The sequence below is a fragment of the Juglans microcarpa x Juglans regia genome, chromosome 2D, assembly GCF_004785595.1.
Source record: "Juglans microcarpa x Juglans regia isolate MS1-56 chromosome 2D, Jm3101_v1.0, whole genome shotgun sequence".
NCBI lineage: Eukaryota > Viridiplantae > Streptophyta > Magnoliopsida > Fagales > Juglandaceae > Juglans > Juglans microcarpa x Juglans regia.
In genome coordinates this window covers 38,332,599-38,356,696 of record NC_054596.1, presented here as the reverse complement: position 1 = coordinate 38,356,696, position 24,098 = coordinate 38,332,599, and the positions used below count along the sequence as shown (strand labels likewise).

The 24,098-nt window shown below is 34.6% G+C and overlaps 4 protein-coding genes and 1 long non-coding RNA gene across 6 annotated transcripts; 1 reads left to right on the top strand and 4 right to left on the bottom strand.

Moving 5' to 3' along the window:
• The first annotated feature begins 2,153 nt into the window (after positions 1-2,153).
• Positions 2,154-4,605, top strand: LOC121249110 (probable histone H2A variant 3). The gene is made up of 2 exons (XM_041147783.1): positions 2,154-2,594; positions 3,965-4,605. The coding sequence occupies exons 1-2, from the start codon at positions 2,475-2,477 to the stop codon at positions 4,259-4,261; spliced, it is 417 nt and encodes a 138-aa protein (XP_041003717.1). The 5' UTR covers positions 2,154-2,474; the 3' UTR covers positions 4,262-4,605.
• Positions 4,606-5,664: 1,059 nt separating this feature from the next.
• LOC121249109 (3-ketoacyl-CoA synthase 11) lies at positions 5,665-8,669 on the bottom strand. Its single transcript, XM_041147782.1, has 2 exons — positions 8,060-8,669; positions 5,665-7,593 (listed from the first exon to the last, which is right to left on the bottom strand). The coding sequence occupies exon 2, from the start codon at positions 7,586-7,588 to the stop codon at positions 6,053-6,055; it is 1,536 nt and encodes a 511-aa protein (XP_041003716.1). The 5' UTR covers positions 7,589-7,593; positions 8,060-8,669; the 3' UTR covers positions 5,665-6,052.
• Positions 8,670-10,656: 1,987 nt separating this feature from the next.
• On the bottom strand, positions 10,657-15,055 carry LOC121249108 (heme-binding-like protein At3g10130, chloroplastic). Of its 2 annotated transcripts, none has more exons than XM_041147780.1 (8): positions 14,416-15,055; positions 13,670-13,807; positions 13,520-13,588; positions 13,351-13,422; positions 12,664-12,746; positions 12,448-12,579; positions 12,033-12,246; positions 10,657-10,919 (listed from the first exon to the last, which is right to left on the bottom strand). In XM_041147780.1, the coding sequence occupies exons 1-8, from the start codon at positions 14,830-14,832 to the stop codon at positions 10,875-10,877; spliced, it is 1,170 nt and encodes a 389-aa protein (XP_041003714.1). In that variant the 5' UTR covers positions 14,833-15,055; the 3' UTR covers positions 10,657-10,874. The 2 variants fall into 2 exon arrangements, with proteins under 2 accessions (XP_041003714.1, XP_041003715.1); XM_041147781.1 differs by having other exon boundaries at positions 13,670-13,803; positions 14,416-14,552.
• A 2,359-nt stretch (positions 15,056-17,414) lies between these two features.
• On the bottom strand, positions 17,415-19,089 carry LOC121249107. Its single transcript, XR_005937593.1, has 2 exons — positions 18,483-19,089; positions 17,415-18,018 (listed from the first exon to the last, which is right to left on the bottom strand). It is a non-coding gene; the product is annotated as an uncharacterized LOC121249107 (long non-coding RNA).
• Positions 19,090-19,827: 738 nt separating this feature from the next.
• Positions 19,828-22,026, bottom strand: LOC121249106 (pentatricopeptide repeat-containing protein At1g31430). The gene has a single exon (XM_041147778.1). The coding sequence runs from the start codon at positions 21,957-21,959 to the stop codon at positions 19,962-19,964; it is 1,998 nt and encodes a 665-aa protein (XP_041003712.1). The 5' UTR covers positions 21,960-22,026; the 3' UTR covers positions 19,828-19,961.
• Positions 22,027-24,098: the final 2,072 nt, after the last annotated feature.

Below are 24,098 nucleotides of genomic sequence, written 5' to 3'. Positions count from 1 at the left end.
ATAAAAAAAATATATATCTTTTTTCGAAAACATTTAAATAACAGAAGCAAAAAGTAGAAAATAACTCACAACATGCAGAAAACACCATCAAAAAACCAAAAAAATAGACAAACTATCAACGAAGACAAAAAAATAATTCACAATATGCAAATTTATAGAAAAAAATCAACAAAGACAAACTTAATGCTGCAAATAACAAACCTGAAGAGAGAAAATTCAAAATAGAAAACTCACAATATGCAAAAAAAAAAAAAAAGAATCAAACGACCAAAAAAAACGAAATGAGAACAAAAAAAAACCAAGTTCATGAAACAAAAAAAATGTGAAAAAAAATCTAAAGACAAAACTCATAACACGCAAATCCACAGGAAAAAAATCCCATCAAACATAAGAAAAAAATATAAACAAAAGCAAAGAATATAAAATAGACAACTCACGACATGCAAATTTGAAGGGAAAAAAAAAATTAAACATCCAAAAAAACTACATCTCTTAAAAAATTTGTAAATAACGGAATTAGAAAAAAACGTCAATGAAACGAAAAATACGAAAAAATAAACAGCCAGCAACTTAATAAAAAAAAAAAAAAAACTAACAAACCCACGAAAAAATATTATTTTTCACAAAAAATCCACAACATGCAAATCTAAAGAAAAAAGTTAATTTTTTTGCAAAAAGTCAAAAAATACAAAAAATCCATAACATCCAAACCCACAACATGCAAATGTGAAGAAAAAAATTTATTTCTTCCCAAACGAACAGCACCCCAACATGCAAATCTATGTAAAATCCTCAAACAAACGGCACAAAAAAAAAAAAACCCCAACAAATTCATATAAAATCCCCAAACCAACAGCGGAAAAAAAATCGCAAAAAAAAAAAAAAAAGAAAAGAAAATCAGAGAGAGCGTCTCTTTCGAAGATAAAAATCAGAGAGAGAAGTCGTGAGAAGACAACATTACAACATAGAAGATGACAAAAATTACTGTTTATGACTATCTGCACTTATTATATAGTATAGATTATAGATATAAATATATTTTGTCATGCCATGTCACAGCATTTTAGATCAACTTTCTCAAAGATCCTTGGAAGGCAAGGCACACGGTCGTTCTTTTTGAGTAATTATACCAATAGATATTTTTATAAAATGATATCAATTTTGTAAAATAAAATATCTTTCATTTTAAAATAATGTTATATAAAATATTATAAAAATATATATGTATATATATATATATATATATATATATATTTTAATGCATCGCCTGCTTCCGCAACTCGACTGAGTCGACTCGCTCGTGCATAACCTCGTACGCTACAAAATTTTCTTTACACCTACAACCATTGCATGAAAAAAACAGTAATATATGCTTTTATAATTAAAATTATTATAAAAATCCAAATACTTCAGTCACAATGCAAAACGAAGCTAAATCATTTTTCATCATTTTGATTTGAGAAGGGCTAGATTTATAAAAATATATCATAAAAAATAAGTTTATAATTGTAGTTAAGTATAAAATCTATGCCTTTCAAAATATATATATATATATATATATATATATATATATAAAATCTATGTCTGCCTCAAAAGTTTAAATTAACGAGAATATGTAAATTTTATTATTTAATTTATATCTTAATATTTTTCATAAAGTGTGAACTAGACTCTTCTTTTATTACGTTTGGATATTGAGTTAAGTTGAGATGAGTTAAGATATTTATGAATAATCGTAAGTTGAGATTATGAAGTGAGTTTTGTGAAGCCCACCTAAGATGAGTTTAGATGTGTTTGGATGTTAAGATAAATTTAAATATATTTATAAAAAATTTGAAAAGGTTATAGGTCTCACGTGTAAAGAGGTGTTGAGTTGAAAAAAATTATGGTCTTACGTATAAAAAGATTTTGAATTGAGATGAGTTTAATAATTTGAAAGTTGGATGTTTAGATATTAAATTCAGTTTAAAATTAAATTGAATTGAATTAATCTTAGTTGAATTCAAGTTCCGAACGAAACTTAATTAACGGGATGAAATACAGAGTTGTTCGGCCTGAGCAGTGCTTTTATATAATGTGAAATCCAAAAAATTGAAAAAAAAATGTAGAGTTTATTATTTAAAACGCCACAATCAATAGCAATATGTTATGATTCCATGCGAATTTCCAGGAGTCAACTTGGAGTTTTCCGATAAAAAACACAACGAGGAAGGAGATACCAGTATTGTAAATTAAAGCAAACACGAGGGTTAGTTAAGTGTGTTGTCGATAAATAACCCCTCCGGTACGGAGGCTCAACTCCACCCGATAATTTGCGACATTTTCCTCTCCCTCAGAGCTCCGAGGCAGAGCAGCGCCAGAGAGACTGACACTGAGACCGAGAGTGTTCCCTTCCCTTTGCTGCGTTCTCCAGTTCACCTGAATTTCTAACCGGTAGTTTTAAACCTGAATTCGAAGCTTTAGGCGGGAAGAAGATGTCGGGAAAGGGCGCGAAGGGTTTGATCATGGGCAAGGCCTCTGCGGCCGCCAACAAGGACAAGGACAAGGACAACAAGAAGAAGCCAATCTCTCGCTCCTCTCGTGCTGGCCTTCAGGTCCAGATCTCTCTCTTCTTAACTCCTAGGTCTCGCTCTATTTATGTTTATCTCCTTCCCCTTTGCTCCTCCAATTTCGCCCTTTGCCTGGACTTTTCTTTCTCGTTGTGTGTATATATATCTATAAGAAATATAATCCAAGAATTTTGGTTATGAAATGTCTGTCTATTGTTTATTTTCGACGTTTTTTCTGTTGTTCAAGAGAATAGTTTTCGTTTATGCTCGATTTGCTTGCTGAGAAATAATTGTCGGAAATACCGAGAAGTTATTTCTAGTTATTGAACTAAGTGGCCTTCCTGCAACCGTAGAACTTGGGTCTAGTGAAATTTCTTTTTTGAAGAACCCTTTAAGAACCCAAACAGGATCTGTGGGATTTTTCTCTGTTTTGGGAAAATAATTTGAGATACATTGTAGTTTTTTAGACATATTTGATCTGCCTAAACATATAACTTTTTTGGGCTTGATTAATCCATTTTACAATCATGGAATTTATCGTTTTAGCATTAACTTTTAGGAGATTAGTTGTGTGTGTGTGTGAGAGAGAGAGCGAGAGAGGTGGCTTGTGTGTTAAGTTCGTGATAATTTGATATTTTGGTAATAATCTTTGTGGATCCCAAACATGATCTGCATTTTGGTAAGTAGCCTGAGGGCTTGATGTTTCTGGAATTTTCGAACCCATTTTTGTTTAGCTCGAGTTCTTTTTGCCTTGGGCAGAAGGCTGAGGATTATGGTTTTTCGGCCTTTATGTGATTACATTTTTTATAGGAGGCTCACTTATAAAAAACAAAAACAGTTTTATAAGAGCCAACTTCAATGTGCCTCTTACAGCTTTATTACGGAATCTGCTGGATTAATTGTTTGTTCTAGTTCTCACGACTGTCCCTTGATATGGGGGATGCCATTGATGGTAAGTTTTTTTCCTTTTAAAGAAAACGGTGCAATGCTGGATAATAGACAAGCTGAAGAAATCGCATTTATTAGCACTTTTTGAACATATTGAATGAAGGTAGCCATCCATGTTAGAGTTGTTTACATTAACTGTTTGCCTCTTCTCTCTTGCTCCATGTTTGTCTTGTATGAGATTGTTGTTCTGACCTGTGATGGACCAGTTTTCTCCTTTTATATTATCTTCATAGGTTTCCTTTTTTTTTTTTTTTTTTTTTTTTTGGGCGGGGGGTTTCATGTTTAGCCAATTAATTTGGAACATTTTGTTTTGGTGGATGAATATGGACTTTTTTTCTCTCTTGGACCGCGTTGACGTTAAGTGGTGGTGCTATTTTATTGAAAAGTGTGATCTGAAGATTTTGAGTTATACAATTGGTGCTGTATTTTCTCTCCTTTGTGATTGTGTGTGGAATCTATAATTGCAGTTTCCGGTGGGTCGGATCCACCGTCTATTGAAGTCAAGGACTACGTCTAGTGGTAGAGTTGGTGCAACAGCTGCAGTCTACTCTGCAGCAATCTTAGAGTATTTGACTGCAGAGGTGTTGGAGCTGGCTGGTAATGCAAGCAAGGATCTGAAGGTCAAACGTATTACTCCCAGACATTTGCAGCTTGCAATCCGAGGTGATGAAGAACTTGATACTCTGATTAAAGGAACCATTGCTGGTGGAGGGGTGATCCCTCACATCCACAAGTCACTTATCAACAAGTCTTCCAAGGACTAGACTACAAATGGGTTACTGCCGGCGTGCATTTGCTGACTTTCTGTGTAGGAATTGATGCTTGTCCTTGGTCCTAAAATCAGGAATCAGTGTTCTCTTCTATCATGAAATTAGAGGGGTCTGCAATTGCGTGTTAATTTAAATGTTGGCCAACTTATTCTCCTGGTTTTGAACTTTTTATGTTTCCAACGACATCTGTTGTGGATAATGTCATTCTGTGTATTTTTTTTTTGTTTAAATCTTAGGCTCACTGTTAGACATATGGTTATTGTGTAGTATCAGCGCCTGTCTTGAATTAGTAAGTCTTGGGTACATTTGGATGACATGAATTTGTTCCATTGGAGCTATCGGTTTCACTCTAATATCTTGCACAAGTCAGCCATTAGGAAATGTCTAATGCCGAATGGAAGCCGTAGTATCTCTGGTGATGGTAATGGATTGAAATCGTATAATTCTATGAGTTCTTAATGCAATATCATCACGGCTGAAGAGATGGCTTATATGTTGTCACTATGTTTTAAATTTCATGCCATGTCTTCATACATAATAATCTTGTCATACTGACGGCATTTTAAAGCGGACTTGTTTCTACTTCGATCAGCACGGCCGTATTCAAAGTCACCAGCTACATCAGATCCTATGCATCTAGTCATTTAAACAAACATTTAACATGCACCCCAAGGGGGCCGCAGCCCTGGCCCTAAACATAGGACTACTCGTTAGTTTACGCCCTAATTAATAGGCCCGAACACGGTACCATTGCATTCCGTCTCGACTCATCCACGGTCGCCGTGCTGCATTAGACCCTATGCACCTAGTCATTTAAACAAACATTTATAATGCACCCCAAGGGGCCGGCGGCCGCAGCGTCGACCCTAAACATTGTACTACTCGACAATTTACGCCCTCATTAATAGGCCCGGAACAGGGTACCATTGCCTTTCCGTCTAGACTCGTGACCAACACGTTTGATTCAATGAAATGACTATAACGTAATTAACTACCATCATATTCTTGAAAGAGTTGGGAGCCGATTTATGATACTTGCAGAAGCAGGATCCTCTTGATTCTGAATTTTATAATCGTTCTTGTACTTGAGGAGAATCATGTGGGAGGCTGCCTGAAGATGGGAGATTGTGGCCTAGCAACTCACAAAAAAAACCAAAAAAAAAAAAAAAAAAACAACACGCACACTTTTGTAAGAACATATTACGTGGGTTTGTTAGAATTTCGTTTATTAGACGAAAAAGCTAATGAAGGTAAATTCATTTAGTGGAAAAGCTGACGAGAAAGTATTGTGAAAATCTCTCCATTCAAGACGTCTCAATGTGTTCATGCTGTAGTGGTTTAGACGAGGGTCTGACTTTCTAGGCCTCTCCATTCAAGAAGATATTTCCTTTTTCTGATTCATAGAATTTCCTGATTTTATTCCTACAAAGAATAAGAAGACCCATCTCTGATAATCTGGTTACATAATAATTAGAGACCACTCAAAACATAATTTACCCCCCTCACCACCCATGAATATGGTTTTCCACCATTACAAAATCAAAGCCACATCCCGCTGAAGCATCATGCAACTGCCAAGAATAACTAACCCCCCACCCCATGAGACAAACTAAATAAAAATGTCTTCTCAACCCAGAACTACCATTGCTCAGCCCTACAAGCACAATCAAGTCCCAAAATCTGGGCATGAAAATCAAGAATGAACCAACACCAGACTTGAAAAGAAGTAAAAACTCCTCCATTCCAAAAGCCAGCACCAATTGCCAAAATATAGCCTTGGAACCTCTAGATGGTCGATACTTTTGGAACATCTACCGGGAACTTATGGATTTCATCCATCCAAGGGTTCTTCTCCTTTGCTGGGTTTATAGTTCTTAGAGCCCTCCACACTGCACTGTTACATTTAAACCCTGAACCAAATGCTATTTGCCATGTCCTATCCCCCTTCTTCATTCTCCCCTTCGCTTCTGTGTATGCCAGTTCATACCAAAGAGAACTGCTTGAGGTGTTACCAAATCGATAAAGTGTCATCCTTGATGGCTCCATATGCCAATCAGATAGCTGCAAATTCTTCTCCAATTCATCCAAAACAGCTCTTCCTCCAGCATGAATGCAAAAATGCTCAAAAGCTAATTTAAAATCTGGAATATAAGGCTTGACCTTCATCTTTAAAAGCTTTTTCCCGACTAGTGTAGCAAAGAATAGCAGCTGTTCGGACATTGGAAGAACAAGAGGCCCCAAAGTGGTGATGTTGGTCTTCAGAGCATCACCAGCAACTGCCATGAGATCCTTTGACAAAGTAACACCAACTTTCCCAGTGGAGTCCTCTTCTTGGGTGACACAGCCGAAGCACTTGTCATCTGCACCCTTGTGGGTACGAACGGTATTTACCAACTGGTATTTGGATCTTCGTCTGTCAGAACTTCTGTTAGAAAGCAGTATTGCCGCTCCTCCCATTCGGAACAAGCAATTTGAAACAAGCTTTGATCTATCATTTCCAAAATACCAATTAAGCGTGATGTTCTCCATGCTGATAACCAATGCATACGAGTTGGGATAGACCTGGAGAAGTTCGTTAGCAAGAGAAATTGAGAGCAGACCTGCACTGCAGCCCATCCCACCTAGATTGTAGCTAACTATGTTTCCCCGAAGCTTATAGTGGTTGACAACCATGGCAGAAAGAGATGGGGTTGGATTGAACAAACTGCAATTCACAATCAAAATTCCAATGTCTTTGGGCTTTACTGCAGTCTTGGCAAACAGCTCATCAATAGCACCAAACATCACAGTCTCAGCTTCTTTTCTAGCTTCTTTCATTGATGGGTTTGGAGGAATGTTCAGAACAGCCTCGGGAAGGTAAGTAGAATCACCAAGGCCAGACCTCTCAAGGATCTTACGTTGGAATTGAAGATTCTCATCTGTAAAGGTGCCAGTCATCTGAGATTGATCCATGAAGATCTTTTTGGTGCATTTCCGAGGCTCTTCAGGCTTGTAGCAGGAGAAGTTGACAAGGTATACAGCACGAGGACGGGTGAGAAAGTAGACGGTAGACAAGAAAACGAGGAGAGTTGAGCAGATGATCACTGAAATTAGATTGTACTGGAGATGCTCCCAAAGATCATAAAGATCGTGGAGAGAAAATGTTGAAAGCTGCACGGCCATACCAACTACAAGAGGGGAGAGGAATAGGTACATTGCATGGGTGATGAGGTAATGATAACCGAGCTTCACATATTTTAGTTTAATGGATTTCTTGAAATCGGGAAGGTTTCGGGATGATGAGGTTGGTATCAAGGGGGTATCTGGTTTTGCCTCCGTCATTTTCTCTGTCACATATCCAAGCAAATTGAATGAGATAAAATACCAAGTACGGAATATCATAATCTCAATTAATTCTAAGCAAACATTATGAACCTCCCAAATCATATGAGAATGATCGAAGGAATTTCTAATATAGATCTTTCTGTAGTCTTTCCCCGGTAAACCAGATAAGAAATGATAGTCCCCCCCCCCACCGGGGGGCGGTTTTTTTAGTGGTTCTCTCTGAGAAACTTAAATCGACAAAATTAAGTACATACATTGTGACATTAATAGCACAAAATCCCTCACCCCAGATCAAAATTCACATCAAGGGTCGGGGTTTGCAAGAATCTGGACAAGTTAATAGCAGGAAAAACCAGAAATAGCAAAAAAAAAAAAAAAAAAAAAAAATCCAAAGAATTAAACGGAAAAATCAATCATACAACTATGTAAACTGCAGAACTAACCAAAGCCCAGATCCAAAAAACTGACCTCGAATGCCAAATCCCACCAAAGATTGAAGAAAAGCGCCGGAGCGGCCGAAGAGAAATAGATCAATATATATTTACGAGGCCTCAGAGAGAGAGAGAGAGAGAGAGAGAGAGAGCAAATCAAGCGTTAATTACGACAAAAAAGAGAACTTTTCTACTAATCAAATGAAAAATTAGAATTTGAGGTGCGAGCAATGGGGCGAGGTGGGAATAAATTTATAGAAGTGGAGGAGAGAACAATTTAGAAAGAGAACGCCAAACCAAATGCCATAGGAGCCGTAGATGACAGCGGCAAAGGGTACGCGTCTTTTGCAGATGTTTTGGTTGTTTTTTTTTTTTTTTTTTCCCCTTAATCCATGAGGCGGCGCTTTACGAATTTGATTTTTGACCGTCTTGACTTTTAAAAGAAGTTGCCGGACCTCGTGGACTGCGAAAAAGGTTTACAAGGTTGTGTTTTTACTCCTGCCAGGTAGCCTGCCACCACGGGAAAATTGTGTGTATCGACAGAAAAAAAAAAACAAAAATCTGCCGATTCCTGCCAGGCACATACGGACTGTGTAATTGCTAAATTTATGGCTCGGAATTTCTTCTACATGCCGGAGTTGATAACTTGTGATCTCTGGTAAGTGTAAAGCAACGAGTCCTTCAATAATTTAGCTTAATTGCCAAGTAGATATTTAGGTTGTTTTTAGATGTTAAATTGAGTTGAGTTGAGTTGAGATGATAAAATATTATTAAAATATTATTTTTTAATATTATTATTATTTTGAGATTTGAAAAAATTAAATTGTTTATTATATTTTGTATTGAAATTTGAAAAAGTTGTAATGATGAGTTGAGATGAGTTGAGTTGAGGTGAGTTGAGTAATCAAACGAAGTCTAGAATTTTTAAAAATTTTGAAAATAGTAATAAAATAGTTTATAAATAACAGTAAAATAATTTGAATTAAAGATATTTTATTAGATTTTTAAAAAGTAGAGATAGTTGAATAAAAATATTATAAATTTAAAAAATTGTTTGAATATAATTTGAATATTATTTTTTATTTTGAATTTTGAAAAAATTGAATTTATTTTTGTATTTTATTTTAAAATTTGTAATAATTAGATGAAAAAGTTGAAAATTAAAAATTAAAAAGTATTTTGTAGTAATGTTTGGAAAAGAAATTGTGAGAGATTTTAAAGATTTTTTTATCTCATCTCATTTCATCTATCACATACTATAAATCTACATACTTAGGACCAAAATGTGACACTTGCTTGTGAATGGTAGTAACCTCCGAACAAATGCTTGCACGTATTGACACTTGAAGCAGGCAAGTAAATAGAAGGCTTAATAGATTATGATATGGTTAATACATTTCTACTATTCATTTAATTCTTTTTTGTATTTGATTTTTTTATTTATTTTACTCAATGGTTAATGAATTGACTATTAGGAAAATTATATATATATATATATATTTTTTAATTTTTTCTTAATAATTAAATATGTTAAAAAATACTTAAAAGAAAATGATAAAAAAAAAATTCTCAAATATACTATAAGTAGTAAATGGATAGTAAGAGGGTAGTAATCCTACCACTATCCTAACTTAAAAGGAAAATTGCAGGTAACTTGTTTTGACATAGGCAAGAAAATAGAAAGGAAATATTTAAAAAAGTAATGTTAGATATAATCATAAATTATATAAACGTGCACAATCTCATATTTAATCATTTTTTTTTCAAAAGAATGCACAACTTTTATACGCTCTAAGAATGCAAATATCTTTAGTATAACTTAAAAGGGAAGCTGCAGGTACCTTGTCTTGCCAGATCTTTTAAAATGGAGGAGGATGGTGTTTTAGGCACATCCAGCAATTATCTGTTATTTATTATCCACTCACTAAAGCTCCTTGTTCAAAGAGCAGGCATGAGTTGTAGCAGCAAATGGCGGACACATGATCATGAATCTCTCTCATATTATATATGGCTGTAAGATTCCTCAAAAGGGTCAGAGGCCATGTGCCAAGCTGCCGCAGATAGATTAGATGCATCAATTCCACTCTCTGACTTGGAGGTCTTTAAATGCAGGCACGAGAATGAATGAAGATTAGAAACTTTGATAAAATTAAACGTGGAAAGCAACAACACGCAATCACTATCTGACAAAAGGAAACCCAGCAAAAATACACAAGCACTACTGCTATTGCTCGGCACCACTTTCCTCGACTTGTTTGATTGCATTCATTGGAGTTAGACGTGGCAAATTGGCTGCCATATATATATATTAAACGTGCAATGTTCGTATACCAGGAGACCTGGCCATATTTACAAAGCTTGCTCGGTTGGACATTTCGATGTCCATAGATAGTTTGATACTGATCTTTGGAAATACCAACAAATATCATGTCGCGTTAAGTATTTAATATGATTTGAATGATAATTTGACAATACAAATCTCGGAAAATGATACATTCAATCTCATGTGTTTCATCATTCATGGCCATGGCCCATGCTTTGATGGTTTCTTTCCCCTCCTTGAATAGTTTTCTTTTGGTCTTCATACAATGAGCGAAACCCAGAGCAAGGAAAAGCCAAAGGGAGAAAGAAAGCTAAAAACGAAATAGCTAATAAATAAAAGTAGGAAGAAGCAGCATAATACTGTGATTGCAGACAAATTCTTGTACATTAATCCTATTCACTGACTGGTAACTATGATGTTGAGCTATGCCTATATTGCCTTTTCATTACAAATCATCAGGGTAAATTCAAAAGGATGGAGAATGATCAACCCGAAGTGCTAGTCAAAGGAGATGGACATGCTTAATGGATCAATCCAATGTGAAATCTTCAAGCCATATCAGCATTTCATTTCTCTTCAATGTAGCCAACCACCAAAAAGATACAAAGAATGGTGTCAGTTCTTAGTAAGACAAATGCAGGACAGATAATCATTTCTTGTAGGGGTAAGCAAGTGGTAAGTGTTGATGAATCAAAACTTATAGCAATAGCTGTTGGATTAACATAGCAGGTTAACAGACTAAAGGCAGCAAAGTAATCGTGAACATTAGAAGTAACTATATTCGCATGGAGGAATAATTAACTAGTCTTGAGATTGATTGAAAGTTGAATTGATATAAATTAAGAATATAGAAGAAAAACTGGCCTGTTTGTACTAAAAGAATAGAATGAAGCATGCGAAGTTCAGAAAGGGAAGCAAAAAAAATCCAACATAGAGTCAGTACTTCATATAAAGAGCTGGCAGAATTTGAACTCCATTTTAAGTTCCTTGCATAGAGGGATGGTTTCTATGGAGCTAGATTTATGGAAGCCATGTGAGCTTCAACAAGACAAAGGCGTTTTTGTCTATACGAACTCAAGCTCAATAGCGAAAGAAGTTCCTTTTGCCATTTTTGGTCGCCAACAAGATGGAGTAAATGGAAAGTAAAATTTTGAATCTCAATACTACCATTTTAGCCCCTACTCGCAGAACAAGAAGTTGCAAACTACAATGAGTCCCCCCCGGAATTCCTTCTAGAGCATGTTGAATAATTTTTATGGATTTTGTCATTTCACCAATTCGGACAAAATAACGAGCTAATGAATCCCCTTCTTTTGCCATTGGACTTCCCAATCCAATTTGTCGTAACACTCATAATGATCAACTTTACGAAGATCCCATTGTATTCCGGAAGCTTGCAACATTGGTCCTGATAAACTCCAATTTATTACTTCGTCTCATAATGCCTACACCTTCAAGGCGTTCTAAAAAAATAGGATTTCGTGTAACAAGTAGTTGCTCTGTTATGCCTGCCTATTAATTTGGCTCACATTGAACTAATTCAATATTACCAGGTCAACCATCCCAGCTGCCAAAATATTAACTTTTTCTCCCTCAAATAAGTATAATCCAGATTATCTAAATGCTTGAATTCAGATTAAAGAAAATTGAGACAAAATAAAGGAACTAACGTCAAGATACCACATACCATTATAAAGCTCCACGTTCGGCCTGGATCATTGTATCGTGCGAGCAAACAACCTGTCTTAGGTTTGAGGCCATCATTTATAAGAGAAGAGCGGAGCAATTTCTCTTTCTCTTTAACAATATCTTCTGAAGCTCTTCCACTGAACTTCAAAACAGCAGCAATGCCCCCTTCCACTTTTCTCAAGCCAATCGTTTCTTGATTAGGATCTGGTAAACTGGAAAAGATCTATGCTTATTGCTAAATGACTGACACTATTGAATGTAAGTACAGAAATTCAGGTTGATATGCTTGTAGATCATTCTACAGTTTTTTTATTAATCAAATGCAATCGGTAACATTTTTAAAAGAAATTCAGATATTTAATAAAATATTTTCTCAGAGTGTATTAGAGCCCGAAAAAAGTGTCAAGCCTCACCTACTTATATCTTTCTCCAATGGAAGAACCACTTGGATGGAAACTTTGGACAGTTCAGCATCAAATGCCTGTGTGAAGACAGGAGTAGTCATCGGTATCTTCTCTGATCTGGAATTCTTTCCAAATATGTACCTACAGATATGAATCACCATTTATATTATCTAAGAGAGCAACAACACAATAACACCACTGAGTTGGATTCTGAATGAAACTCACCCGGTAACATCATTAAAACCAGTCGACCCAGCTAATTTGTCCCCGTTTGCTTCTACCACTATAAATGGTGTGTACTTTCTCACCTGTAGAATCATTTGGAAATCTAGTGGAATTAAATAATTACTAGACATGCCTGGATATATAATAAACTGCACATATGATAAGATCCTTAATATCATTGGAAACACTGGTATCATTGATCATTTTCCAGTAATTATGAGAGCCACCTTTAAGGGAGCCTAACTGTCAAGAAGGCACTAGGAATCAATAATACATTTTCTTTTATGAAGGTTTGATGTTACAAATTTGATATCTTTGAATAATCACCTTGGTAAACCAACTTTATGCAAATATGACACCCTTTTTTTTTCGTTCATTACAATTAAAACTTCAAATTCATATGAAAATTTGTTATTAAGGGACTCTTATACACGTAAATGTAATTTTAACTTTGTGATGGAATAAAGTTTAGTAAATTCCTATTGATTTCAATCTTTTGTATGACTTCGTTATGATCAATGATTCAATTGCAATGTGTCTCCAGGAACAGGTAACAAAATGGAAATGATGATACATTAAGCCCTTAAAAGAAGTAGAAACTATGTTCCGATAGGAGATAATTCAAACATTAACAGAAAAGGAATTAGTAATAATGCAGATTTTTTTTTCAAGGAAAGACGGGCAAACCTCATAGTCAGCAGTTCTTTTCAGTATCTGATACTTGGGTGTCTCCAAGTCTGGAGTCTTATATATCCGCAACTGCAAAGAATTACAATCTACACATGAGAAGGGTCTCTCAATTTCTCAAACACATAGGAGAATCTCATGTCATTTTAAGCAAAGAAAGAGACAGTACCTGCTTTAACACATCCCACAAACCTTCTGGAGAAAAGTAGTCATTTTGCTTTATGGAATCCCAAAAGTCCTACAATTACGAGAACATGGCTTTTAATAAGACTGATGAGCCACACATACTGTCCTTTCATATGGTAAGAAGGGTGCCTACCGCATGACTGCAAAACTTTCCAGTCTCTGGATTGATGCCCATGATAGAGGTTCCTGTAAAGACCAATTCTGGTTTCCATGGCAGAAGGATAAACCTCATGATCATAGTCCACCTCGTAGTAATTTCATAAGGACCTGTCTATAGCAACTCAATCAGCAGAAGAAGTGATCCCATACAATCCTCTCGTATTGTTCAATTGGCAATGATAGGAGAGAGTTTCACTTTTTAACCAAAAAATTAATGACAAGCAGTAGAAAATAAAAAAATAATGGCTAACGCACGAATCATGCATGAAGTCAAAACGGAAGCATAAAAAAAATAAACAAATAAATAAAAATCAAAAGAAAAAGTTATATAAAACCAGTTACATAGTATTATATTGTAAACCATTAGGCTCTAAAGAAAGAATAGAAACTCCAATGACATGAACAAAAATCTCCTGATGTTAGATAAGAACGTGGTCAAAGCCAAGGTTTTCCGGTCAATTAATATCATAGTACTTCATAGCATTACATGTGAGATACACCAAATCATTATGACAGAATCAAATCACGTTCATTAAATAGGACAAAAGCATAGATTAACTCGACCAAAATTCTAGCTACATCATCATCAATCTCTAAGCTTACCCCCTACAACAATGCTTACATAATTCCTTCGTGTGGTTCTTTAGGAACAATCCCATTTAGTTCCCACTACTCTAACTCCATTGATAAGAAAATAACAGAAATCCTACTAAAGCAAACCTGTTTGACCCAGTGCAATTGGAACTCGGGCCTGAAGAGTGTCTTCAAGAGAGCTATGTTAAACAGGTACCCACTAATGGTGTCATGCTTGGTGATTGGGTCCCTGAACTTCACACGCTCATCGTACGCCATCCGGTCGATCCCCTGATCATCAAAGAGATGAGGGAGATCATCATATAAAAAACCCACTAACCGTTCAACGTCGAGTGTGGATTTTGGCGGGCTTTGGTCCACTAGGCTTAGAGCAATGGCCCACTTGAAGTTTTTGTCAGGTTGAAAGGCGAAGCTTTTGCCTTTGAAAAAATGGAGAGAAAGCCTGGTGGGTTTGATGGGCGTGGGGCTCGGTCGGTGGGAGATGAGACGCACGGAGGGGATGGGGCGGAAAATGTATTGGCAGAGTTGAGTGTCGGCCATCATTTGTTTGGGGTTAAAAGTTAAAACGGTGCGGCATTGGCCTACGAGTACTGAATTCCTTTTTAGCGTTGGTCAGGATTCAGGAGACTCTGGATCTTAGCCAAAAGAAATGATTGGCTTGTATTGGTTGAAGCTGGTGGAGGTGATTGGATTTGCATTTGGGTGCAAAAATGTGCCCAACGGATCGTCTTCTTTTTTCTCCCTCCCACGAACAAGAACGCATTTTTTTTTTTTTTTTTTAGCGAATAATTCTATCTGAACACATTTATACAATACAATGATATAATTTAATTTAAAAAATAAATTTTAAAATTTAAATCATATAAATTAAATTATGTCACGTAATTATGTATAATGTAAAAACTTTTAAATACTACTATTCTTTTTGAATAGATAGACATGGTTTCTTCAAAGCTATTAGGCGAGAATATGCTTTTCATTCTCCCTATAATAAATATTTAAATTTTTTATCTAATTATTATCTAAACATAAAATTTAATACAATTTTATCAAATTTTTAAATAAAACGTAAAAAATAATTAAATTTTTTTAAAATTCAAAACAAAAAATATATTGAGATGATGTTTTTTTTTTTTCCTCCATCCCATAAACTAGAACGCATTTTTTTCATTTGTACTTTTGTAGTTCCGTCAGTAATACCATTTGAAAAATGCTTTTCATTCTCCCCACAATAAAGATTGGGTTTGTTGAGACACTTAGATATTTTCAAAACAAATTATAATTTTGTTCTCAAACATCGTTTAGATACAAAATATTTTTTAATTATAAATTATCAATTTTTTTATCTAATCATTATCCAACATAAAAGTCAAAACAATTTTCTCAAATTTTTAAATAAAACATAAAAAGTAATACAAATTTTTCAAATTTTAAAATAAAAGTTATATTAAAATAACTTTCTAATTTTATAATATTTTTATTCAACTTTCTTATTTTAATTTTTTAAAATCTAATAAAATATTTTAAGTTAATTTAAACCATTTGAATTATGGGATATTTCAAATGTCAAATCAACCCTTAGTGTCAAATATTAAAAGTCTTGTGGTAATTTGGTCTTTATACATATTAATCATTAACGTTAAAGATAAACTTTTTTAATCCATATATTCTTACTTCATGATCACTTGGATTTTTTTGTTACGTAACCGTAAAATTCACTAATGGAATTCCTTGCGCTATGTGCCATATACTCCTAGTCATGATATTTATAGTACGTCATACATTTTTTTTTAAAAAAAGTAAGTAAATATAGATTAATTTTCATCAAAAAATTAATTTTTTAATCAAAGTTAGTCTACATACAGCTCTTAAATAGAAATTACTCATTCAAATTCATGCAGTTATGTTTAAAAAAATTTTAAAATTACAATAATGTCCTTTTTAAAATGATTTTTTCTCCTTTTACTTCTATTCATGAATAGAACTACACATCCAGTCCCCAACTCAGGACTATAAATATAATTTCTCTTTTAATAATAGATCTCATTCTTTTTTAAAATGAGTGCGCGGTGCTTACATAATCCATAATTGTATCTAGCATAACGAATTTCTTTTTTCCAAATAATGTAAAATCTCATACACCACATAGTACCCTTATCCCCTATAAATCAATATGGGATATGACATAATTAGCAATCAATATATTGGATAGACTTAGGTTTGCACACCTTAGATGTATATATGATTAGAATTCACGTACAGAAACCTTCTATATATATACATAATGGTTGAATTGTAACGATGACTATGAGAAAACATTAACCGTATGATGTGTTATAATCTCAAGAAAATTAAAGAGTTTCATGAAGTGGCAACTGGTAAATGTGAAAAGAAACAAACACACACACACATATATATATATATATATATATATATATATTTATGTACCTCTTCCATATATAAAGCTAATTAAGTAGCAATGGCAAAAGAAAAAGATAGTAGTCTTATCATTCCATTGACTAGATGGTTTGGGAATATCAACTTTTTTCCTGTGTATTTCCTATAATACATTTCTACATGCTAATTCACGTGCCCTCATCAGAACCGGAATGCGCATTCCTCACTTTGGCGAATGCATGCATTTTCCAGTTGTTTCCACTAGCCGAGAATAAAGACCATATGTAGCTTTCCTTGCCCAAAATCTACAGTGCATATTCTCGCATATCTATGCAGTTATCTTGTTAAATACCCGTGTTCGATATATAAGGCTGCCAACTAGGATTCCACCAGGGGATTTCTGGCACGAGTCCGACACATATTTCCAGAATTACGCACACCTCGGCACGAGGCTTACTTGCATTACCATCAAGCCTTACATCTCCTCCTCCTCCTATATAACATTCATATGCCCATGATCTTCTCATTGCCTATCCAAGTAATTAACCTACCTACCTACCTACCTACCTCAAGAAGAACCTTCATCTTTTGCTTCTGCTAGTCATGTCCCGTCAAGAAGATCAAGATAAAATGCTTCACTTCTCCATGATGCTTAGGTCGAGGCGGCCCATCATTCTTCATGCCGATCACAATGATCATGCTCCTTATAATGTCAATGAGTGTGGTTATGATCTCCCCATGGAGGGTGATGGGGATGATGACGATGATGATTATGATTACGCCCCGGCCGCTTGAGCTTTTCAAAATTGGGATCGATCATTAATATGTGGTCATTATCCTAGCTAGTACTAGAGTAATTCATGTATATTAGTTAGTACTTATCTTAGAGTACGAATTCACTTGATACTTTCATCCCATCACAATGTCGTGTCATTAAAAATTAATAGTATTTATAAAAATAATTTTAATGACACGACATCTTACGATAGGAATGAAGTACTAGGTTATTCGTACTTCCGGATTATCTAATAAGTTTTCCCCAGTCCTAAAACTTTAATTAAAAAGTTGTAATAGTTCTCCTAAGATAAAGGGTCGACGATCTATGTATGCAGTATGAAAGTCTCTTGCTGAAGAAGTGTTTTCCTCGGCTTAATTACCATAGTGATCTCTTGTCATGTTGGTCATTAAAATCTCTTTTCTAATGTATTACTTTTCCGAAATAGGTTGATGCAATGTACCGTGGTAATTAGTATTAGTATGCTCTATTTTTTATGCATGAATTGTGTAATCATTTTATATATGTTAATTATTAGGTCTTGTTTAGTCTTTTGCCTTAGCCACTCTTGCAATGCTACGAATATATACAAATATATATATATATACACATGACAAATTCAATTTTATAAAAGTAAATTTGTACATTGACGTGACTTGATATCTATTTTTTATCTATTTTTTTTTAATATGAAAGTTAATTTGAAAGGTCAAAAGAAAAATCATAATCTTAAAATTATGATATGAATTTATTTTTAAGATATATATTCGAACGAGTAACTTATTTTGATTGTTTACAAATTTCTCCATAAACTGCATGCCGCCGCGTGCGCGCCTACCCAATTATAACGATGTAATTAGCAGCTTTTCTCCTTAACATGATGAGGCACCGTTTTGAAATCCAAAAGATAAGATAAATAGAATCTGTACTACTTTAACGATTACATTCCCACGCCAACATTCCATTAATAAACAATAAAAAATCCTCTTACGGTAGTATATATATAGTTTATATATATGACCCAACATGCACCGAAAAGACCAAAATTAGATGCTCTAACACTATCAAGTCTAGCCACCCTTGGGGTCATGCCTTGCTTGCTAGCTATCATCTAGCTCTAACGCGTTTGCTGATCAACTGTCAACTATAGTTTCCTTGTTTTTATACCGAGAGTTAAGCTATTTAAGAGCCGATATGACCACAGATATTTCTACAGTAGTTGGTATGTCAATAAAAAAATTTATATATAGATAATTTATTTCTATGCCAAATAGCAGTGGTACCATACCTGTCATTGGAATATATTGATCAGTCATGCATATACTCAAGCACCGTTAATCCGCACTACACTCGTGGATGACTTGTGCCAAAACGAGCTCACTACCTTGATCTCTAAGCTTCCCTCTATATAAGCATTGATGTCACCACCTCTCATCCCCATGACACACACACATGATATATATGGAGATGGCTTGATGATGGTGCCGATGCTAGCTAGCATGCATTGAACAAGGTGACAAGTGACGATGATGATAAAGATTAATTATGACCATGCTTAGCCCAGGAGCATGCATGTATTCATCATGAGGGTGATAATCAGGAACATGCAGAACCGATCGAAGCTTTTTACTCAAGGGACCTTATAATGGGTGTAGGGACTAGGGTGTACATGAATCCATTTTCTACTTTTACTCCAGAAAAGAAAAAAAAGAAAAAAAAAAAGATTGAGATGATATATTATTATAGCTAGCCTATCTTTCCCGATGAAAAAAACTTTCAAAATGTAAATAAAACTACCATTTAACCGACCATGTCGTGTATATTTAAGGTAATTATTACGAGAGTAAATCTTGTTGCAAGGGTTAATTTTATGTGCATATTTATCTTTGGTCTTAAGCAAAATGCAGTTTTCGGGGAGACCAGATACACGTTTTGTTACCTTTCAATTCAGTTTTATGCATAAAATATTGGATTTTTTTTACTGCATGCAACAATTAGAAAAGCTAGTCCCGGCCTATGCATAGGAGCCGAAACGTACATCTGATCCAATCAGACTTTGTTTATATATGTTACATTAATATTTTACAAACAAATGCTCAAAGTAAGAAAAATCATATATATGTAGTACTAGTATTGCATGCGATCCACAGGAGCAGACCCGAAGGCAACAACACCAAAATTTTGTCGGAACTTGGAAGAGACTGGTTTAGTAATGAATACATGATACACTAGTATCTAATAAGAACCTTTCCTCTAATCTCCAACAGAAAATTCAGGCAAAACTCTTTAATTTGGTTGCCAGCTTTTTCTTCTCGAGACATTGGCTCTCGCTCTTCCATTATTTGACCCCCTCATAAGAGAAAATTCTCATAGAACTGTACACCCCCTTTTCTCAAGTGGCTGAACAAATATAATGTTGATTGTTGAAAAAAAAAAGACTGCAAATTTTCATGAGCTCTTTTTGTGGCTGGAAAAATTCCCAAAAATGCAAATTGGCTCCTCAGCAATAAAATGGAACCAGATTCCCTCTCTCCAATTCACTTTCTTCTGAACCCAACAAAGGTCTTGCCAGCCTATCCAACATGGAATATATATCTTTCACTTCTGGGTGAGACGGATCTCCAACAACAAACTCATGGACAATCCCATTAATCTCAATTAAACTACACCCAGGCACTTTTTTAACCCCAAGATCTTTCATTTTCCTTCTCACTTTTGTTACATCTTCCCATCGATCTGCTGAGGCATAGATATTTGCAAGAAGTGTATGGATGCTGGAATCACTTGACTCAATTTTTACTAGCCGTTCAGCCACCCGTTCAGCCATCTCAACATTGCCATAGACTCTGCATGCACTAAGCAAAGAACCATAAAGTGGAACCACAATTCCATTATTTTCTTTAGGGGCTTTTTCTATCAATTCCTCTGCTTCGTCCAGCTTTCCAGCTCGACCAAGAAGGTCAATCAGACACCCATAGTGTTCTAATTTTGGCTCAATCTTATAAACCTTGGTCATGGAAATAAAGAAATGGCGGCCTTCCTCAACCAATCCTCCATGACTACAAGCACTTAAAACACCAACAAATGAGATATCATCGGGTTTAGCTCCAGCTTTTTTCATTTCTGAGAACAACTCGAGTGCTTTGCTTGTCTTGCCATTCATGGCAAGCCCACAAATAATTGAGGTCCAAGAGGCAGTATCCTTTTCCTTTAACTCGTAGAAAATCTCCAAAGATTTCTCCACGCACCCACATTTTGCATACATTTCTATAAGCGCAGTGCCAACAACTGCATCCACCATAATTCTATTCTCATCTATGTATCCATGAATCCATTTTCCTTGTTCTAGAGCTCCCACCTGAGCACAACCAGTTAGGAGAGAAACCACGGTGAATTTATCTGGTTTAACCCTTCTAATTTGCATCTCTCGAAATAAGGTCATGGCCTCATCAAAGCAGTTGAACTGCACATACCCATTGATCATTGCTGTCCAAAGAACTATATCCCGAACTGGACTCCTCTCAAACAGCTCTCTAGCTTCATCCAGCTGACCACAGTTTATATACCCAGACACCATACTAGTCCAACAAATCAGATTTTTCTTTGGCATCTCATCAAAAATTTGCCGAGCTACACTCAAACACCCACACTTAGCATACATGTCTAACAAAGCATTGCTAATTATAATAGTAACTTCAAGCTCCTTCCCAATATAGTCGTGAATCTCCTTGCCAAGCTCCAAAATTTTCAATGCCGTACAAGCTGATAAAGTGCTTACAACTGTGGCTTCATCAGGCTTTACATTGCTCTCTTTTCGCATTCTCTGAAAAACATTCACTGCATCTTCAAACCTCCTACACCTAACATACCCTGAAATCATAACGTTCCAAGACACTGCGTCTCTGACAGTCATTTCTTCGAACAGCTGATTGAAATCCTCAATCCTGCCCAGTTCGGCATACATGTCAATGAGTGAGTTACCGACATAAGTGTCAAACTCAAGCCCAGTCTTCACCACAAACCCATGAATTTTAACACCCTCCGAAGCCTCTCCCAAGCACCCTATCGCCTTGAAAACAAATGGGTACGTAAAATTATCAGGCCAAAGGCCATCCTTTCTCAATTGCCCAAAGAGCCAAATGGCTTTTCTAAAGCTACCCTTCTTTGCAAATGCTTTGATCAGCACATTGTACATGAACAAGCTCGGTTCTTGCACGTAATTGAAGATTTTCTCCGCGTAAATCAAGTTACCAAGAGATGGGTCCGTGCAGAAGACCATAAGCTTGTTGAGGGTGTCCTTGTTATGGTGGAGTCCGACCCCAAAGATTTGGGTCAGGATTTGCTCGAGCAGGCTCACGGATTTGCAGTTCTGGAGGTACTGGATGCATGATTTCTTGGTTACTCCGATGCTGTGCGAGGAGGTTGAGAGAAACCGGGACTTTGAGAGGCCGTGGCGGGAAGCAAACCGAAATAACGGAACCTTATGTTGGCTAAGCATGAGAGCTTTGCGAATTTTCGACACCGTGAACAAAACAAACGAGTTGACTCGAGCTCTGCGGGCTGTGTCTCTTAAAATTTATCATTTCTAGTTTTATTTGATAGATATATAATTTTATTTCTAAAGTTTTTTTAAGATATGCCATGATGATCAAATATATATATATATAAATCTTTTTATATTAGGGTCGGATTTGTAATGTATTTTAATTTTGACGTAACAGAACCTCATTTATTTAATTTGGGATTTATTTGCTATTGCAATTTAAGAATTTTACATAATAAAATAACCTAAGCATTGTAAGAAAAGGTTGTCGTGAATTTTAATCCTAAATGCAATATCAAGGTAATTTGTTCAAAATTAAAGTTTTCCCCTTTATTTTAACTCGAGCCTGAACTGGCTCATTTGAAAATTATTTTTTCCTTTTAAGAAAAGATGGACGATTTTTACCATCTTCAAATAGATAAACCTTATGCAAACTTTTATAAAAAAAAATGGACTCCTGTTTAAAAAAGTGTAAAAAAAATTATTTTTTATTAGTGTGATCTATTTTTTTATAAAAAAATTTGTATAAGATTTGTCTATTTGAGACTTGTACTTAGCATTACTCGAAAGAAAATATCTGACTTTGGGCGTAAAGAATACGGACAAACAAAATAAATTCTTTTTGAATGTTAAGAGTATCTGATATCATCTGTGAATAATAATAAATAATTTATTAATAAAAGTGAACTGTTTATAAATAATATTGACGCAATCTAAAAAGATCTGATAACTATTGTGGTCTCAAACAGGCCTAATTGAGCTGCTTGAAAATACTTTGAGTAGACTTAGGAGACTATTGAACCAACAACCTTCCGCATCAAATTATGTTTTTCGTTCATGATTTTGTCTATCTTCTGTTACATTGTACATGTATCACATTATAAATGATTTTATATATCAATTTCTTAAATAAAATGGCGTCATTTTAACAATAAAAATTTTATGTGTAGTTATTTTTCGTATTTTTTGCACATTTTACTAATATGATTGTTGCATCACTTTTTTTAATATAAAATAATTAATTTGATCAATCACATAAATAGAGTGCATAATAAATATGCAAAAATGAAGTTCTCCTTCACCCAATCCAACCAGTAAAAGAAAACACAAATCAATCCATCGTGACTTTTAGTTGTGGTATCGCAATACTACATCAAAACTGTTGTAAGTGGCTCCCTTTTTTTTTTTTTTTTTTTCTTTTTCTTATATTATATTTAACTGGTTCGGGATATTATTAGGACCTTCCATCTTTAAACTCTTATATCTTGCAACTATTTTATAAGTATATAAATATATAACATACTTGGTAGGAAAAAAAAACTTTGATACAACCTTAATCGTCAAAAGTCAAAGGAGACGAGGTACGAGCATTGGCATTGACATTGGTTTTGTAAAAAATCTAACTAAATGTAAAATATAACTTATTTCTTTTAAACACAATTGTATTAGATTAGCTAAAAGATAAATTAAAAACTTTGAGTTATAGTAAAACACTCTTTTACTTCATATTTGAAGTACTATTGTTCACCAACTAAATGTATTTTTTATTCTGGTTTAACTTCACAACCGTCTTTTTATTTTTCTGCAAATACCAATACAGGTAAACAAGTACTTGACATGTAGTGATGGAATTAGAGTCATTGAATTTGGCAAGCAATAATTATAATAAACAAGTAATAGATGATGGGGCCACATAAGTATGATGTGGGTAATTAAGTTGAAAAAAAAATTAATTAAAAAGTAATAATTTAAATATCAAATTAAATTATTAATGTATATATAGTTAGTGTAATTATAAAATATAAAAAATAAATTAAAAAAATAATATTATATTATTATTTTGATGAATTTAATAATTAATTCAATATAAAATTATATATAAAGAGGCATTGAATATATAAAAAATATATATTTTTATTAAATTTTAAAGATAATTTTGAGAAAAAATGTCAATCCTCTAGTAACTTTAGATAGAAAATTGTAACTTCAATATTTTTATGAACTTCCATTATTTTTTTCCTCATCCATGTTCACAAAGATATTTTGGAGGAGAAAAGGAGAGTAATTAATGTTGTTTTGTCAGATTGCTTTTTT